Raw genomic sequence first — 3,083 nt, forward strand, 5'->3', positions numbered from 1 at the left:
TATTAATCATGAGTTGTTTTAAGGTCTGTAATAAATGCAGACATATTAAGTACTAAATTATAGTTCTATTTTTATGTATAATTATTTATACTTGCAACGTTGCAACTTTAGCTTTATAACATTTTTGAGCTTCTTTTTTAGTAGATATTCTTCTTTTTGACCTATTTTTTATAATTTTTTTTTAATTTTTAGTTACAAAAATGTGTATAATTTCATATTTCACCATATTAAAGAGAATATTTTAGTTCTTGTAGTTAAAAGACTAATTCTTTCGAACTAAAAAGAATTAGGATACACTTTATAATATAATTTGTTGTTAGGGTTTTTTTTTTATTAATATGTTAATATATGTTAATTGTGTTCCATGTGCCTATGGTTACATAATTTACAGAATAAATTGTTTGGTGTTATTACAATTTGGAATGAACACAACCATAGCATTAACACAGCAGAAGCCCTTAGATATTTGAAAGCAACAGATGATTTAAGACAAACTTTTGAGGAATATATGAATGATGGAATGACAATGACAGAAGCCATTCGGTAAGAATCATACATACAAATGATTTTACTTCTTAATTAAATTGAGAACAATAATAAAATAACATAAATAATTCATATACTTATCTGTTTTATATGTATATAAATGTGAAAATATTAAAAGTACTTATAATTATAATTATAGTCTTATTTAAATATGACCAGATGTTTTATTATATTAATTTTATATTTCAATATGAATTAAAACTCGGTATTATTTCATAATTTACAGTTATCATGAAAGTGTGATGACTATGATGAATTGTTCAGTTGAAGATTTTGCTAATGCTAGACTAAATCCTACTTATAGAACTGTACAAAACTGGCATGAAAAATGGAGATCTACACATTTAGGCCCTCGTACTGGTAAAGGTGTAATCATGGTATGTTATTAGTTGTTACCATTAATCTACTAAAAATAGAGTATTTTTAAAATGTTAAATAATCATCACAATTCAATGCATGTAATTTATATAAATTAAAATGTACTTTTTTATTTATTAAATTAATTTTTAATATTTTAATGTATTAGAAACTTAAAGAAAAGAAAGAAACATATAATGAAAATGGAGTATCTATTTTTATTCAAGATAATCCTTTTTCAGTACTTATACTTACACCAATTATGTCAAGAGCCCATGATTTACCACTTGCTAAAGATATAGTTTTTGTTGATTCTACTAGTTCTTGTGACCCAGAAAACAATTGTATCACTTTTTTATTAACACCGTGTGCAGCTGGTGCTGCACCATTGGGTGTTCTTATAACAAAAGGTCAAAGTGAAGAATCATATAAAGCTGGATTTCTATTGATTAAAAATAATGTACAGAATGCCTTTGATGGGAAAGGTTTTCCTACCATATTTTTAACAGACAATTCAGATGCAGAAATTAATGCTTTGAAAGCAGTTTGGCCAAACTCAAAATCTCTTCTTTGCATATTTCATGTTTTACAAGCTGTTTGGAGGTGGCTTTGGGATGGTAAAAATAATATAAACAAAGAAGACCGTCAACCTATGATGCAATCATTTAGAAAAATGCTGTATGCTGAAACAGTTGAAGAAGCTTATACAGCATTTGAAGTTACTTTAGAAATTGGAAGTATGTATAGTAAATGGTGCAGATATGTTACTGTAGAACATTGGACTTATAAAGAACGCTGGTGTTTAGCCTGGAGAGATCACACAAATAGAGGCCATCACACTAACAATTTTAGAGAAGTTTCTGTAAGAATATTTAAAGAAAATGTGCTGTGTAGAGTTAAGGCTTATAATGTTGTTTCAATTGTTGATTTTTGCTGCACCAAACTAGAAGATTATTATAGAAGGAAGTTTCAAGAATTTTCAAATGATAGAAACCCCACAGCACGTAAATATTTTGAAAAAATTATTAAACTTTGTGACTATGCTTCAAAAGACAAAATATATGTTGAAAATGAAGAGTATTATGTACCGAGTGAAGAAAACAAACAGCTCATGTATTGCGTTGAACCTACTATTGGTATTTGTTCATGTAAAGTTGGAATACATGGGAAATTTTGTAAACATCAAGGTATAGTTTACAAATATTTTAATAAAATTGGAGTTAACTTTCCTCCAGTAACCATAGAAGACAAATACTTAATAGCAAAACTGGCATTAGGTGAAAAAGTACCAAATAAGACATTTTACGAGGGCTTATTACCTGCAGAAGTCGTAGTTCATACACAGTCACCTATATCTCATGACATTCATCAAGATTCAAATAAAAAAAGTTCAACAGAAAGTATGCAGATTGTAAAAGAACACAATCCCAATTTAGAAAAACAAGATTGTTTATCCATATTAGATGATATTACTCAGAAAATGTCAAATAATATAATAAAGTATGGTGAATCAACTTATGATAATTTGTTAAAATTCAAAAAAAGATTAGATAAAATACACACAGAAGGCCAGTTTAATACTTTTTTAGCAACAGCAGGTACATCCTCGTTATCTCTTAGACATAGAGACGGAGCATCAATAAAAGTACAACCAACTACAATAGCTAGGAGAAGACCAGGAATTACTAGAGGAAGTAAACGTTTGCTTGCAGGTAAAATTAAGATACACGATACAAATATAACAATTACAATTTTAACAATAGCATTTTTTACTTTAGGTAGACCAACAACAAGTGATAGTAACCGTCCCAAAAAGAAACCCAGAAATTTACTGCATAACATTAAAAATTGTGTTACTAATGCAAAATCACATTAATAAAAGTATATCATATTACCTATACAAATTCACAAATAAAAGTAATAATATTAAATATATTTATTAATATTAATCATTATATTTCCAACTAACTTTGTTATTATGTTAATAAAATTAATTAATGTAAATATATTAACATTAGAAATTGTGTTACCTATTAATGCAAAATCACATTAATAAAAGTTTATTATTTATTATATTATTATTTAAATATGAACATACTATTATTATTACTATTAACATATATATATATATATGTTATAACTAAATCTTAACTAATAGTTATAACTAATTCCACAAACCT

General features: G+C 26.6%; 1 protein-coding gene across 1 annotated transcript; it reads left to right on the plus strand.

Moving 5' to 3' along the window:
• Positions 1 to 391: 391 nt before the first annotated feature.
• Positions 392 to 2,779, plus strand: LOC111031584 (the record flags this gene model as incomplete). The annotated part of the gene is made up of 4 exons (XM_022311610.1): positions 392 to 543; positions 773 to 923; positions 1,073 to 2,615; positions 2,682 to 2,779. Coding segments are annotated over 4 exons (1,944 nt in total), but the record flags the coding sequence as incomplete, so codon positions are not given.
• Positions 2,780 to 3,083: the final 304 nt, after the last annotated feature.

The sequence above is a fragment of the Myzus persicae genome, unplaced genomic scaffold (genome assembly GCF_001856785.1).
Source record: "Myzus persicae strain clone G006 unplaced genomic scaffold, MPER_G0061.0, whole genome shotgun sequence".
Taxonomy (NCBI): Eukaryota; Metazoa; Arthropoda; class Insecta; order Hemiptera; family Aphididae; genus Myzus; species Myzus persicae.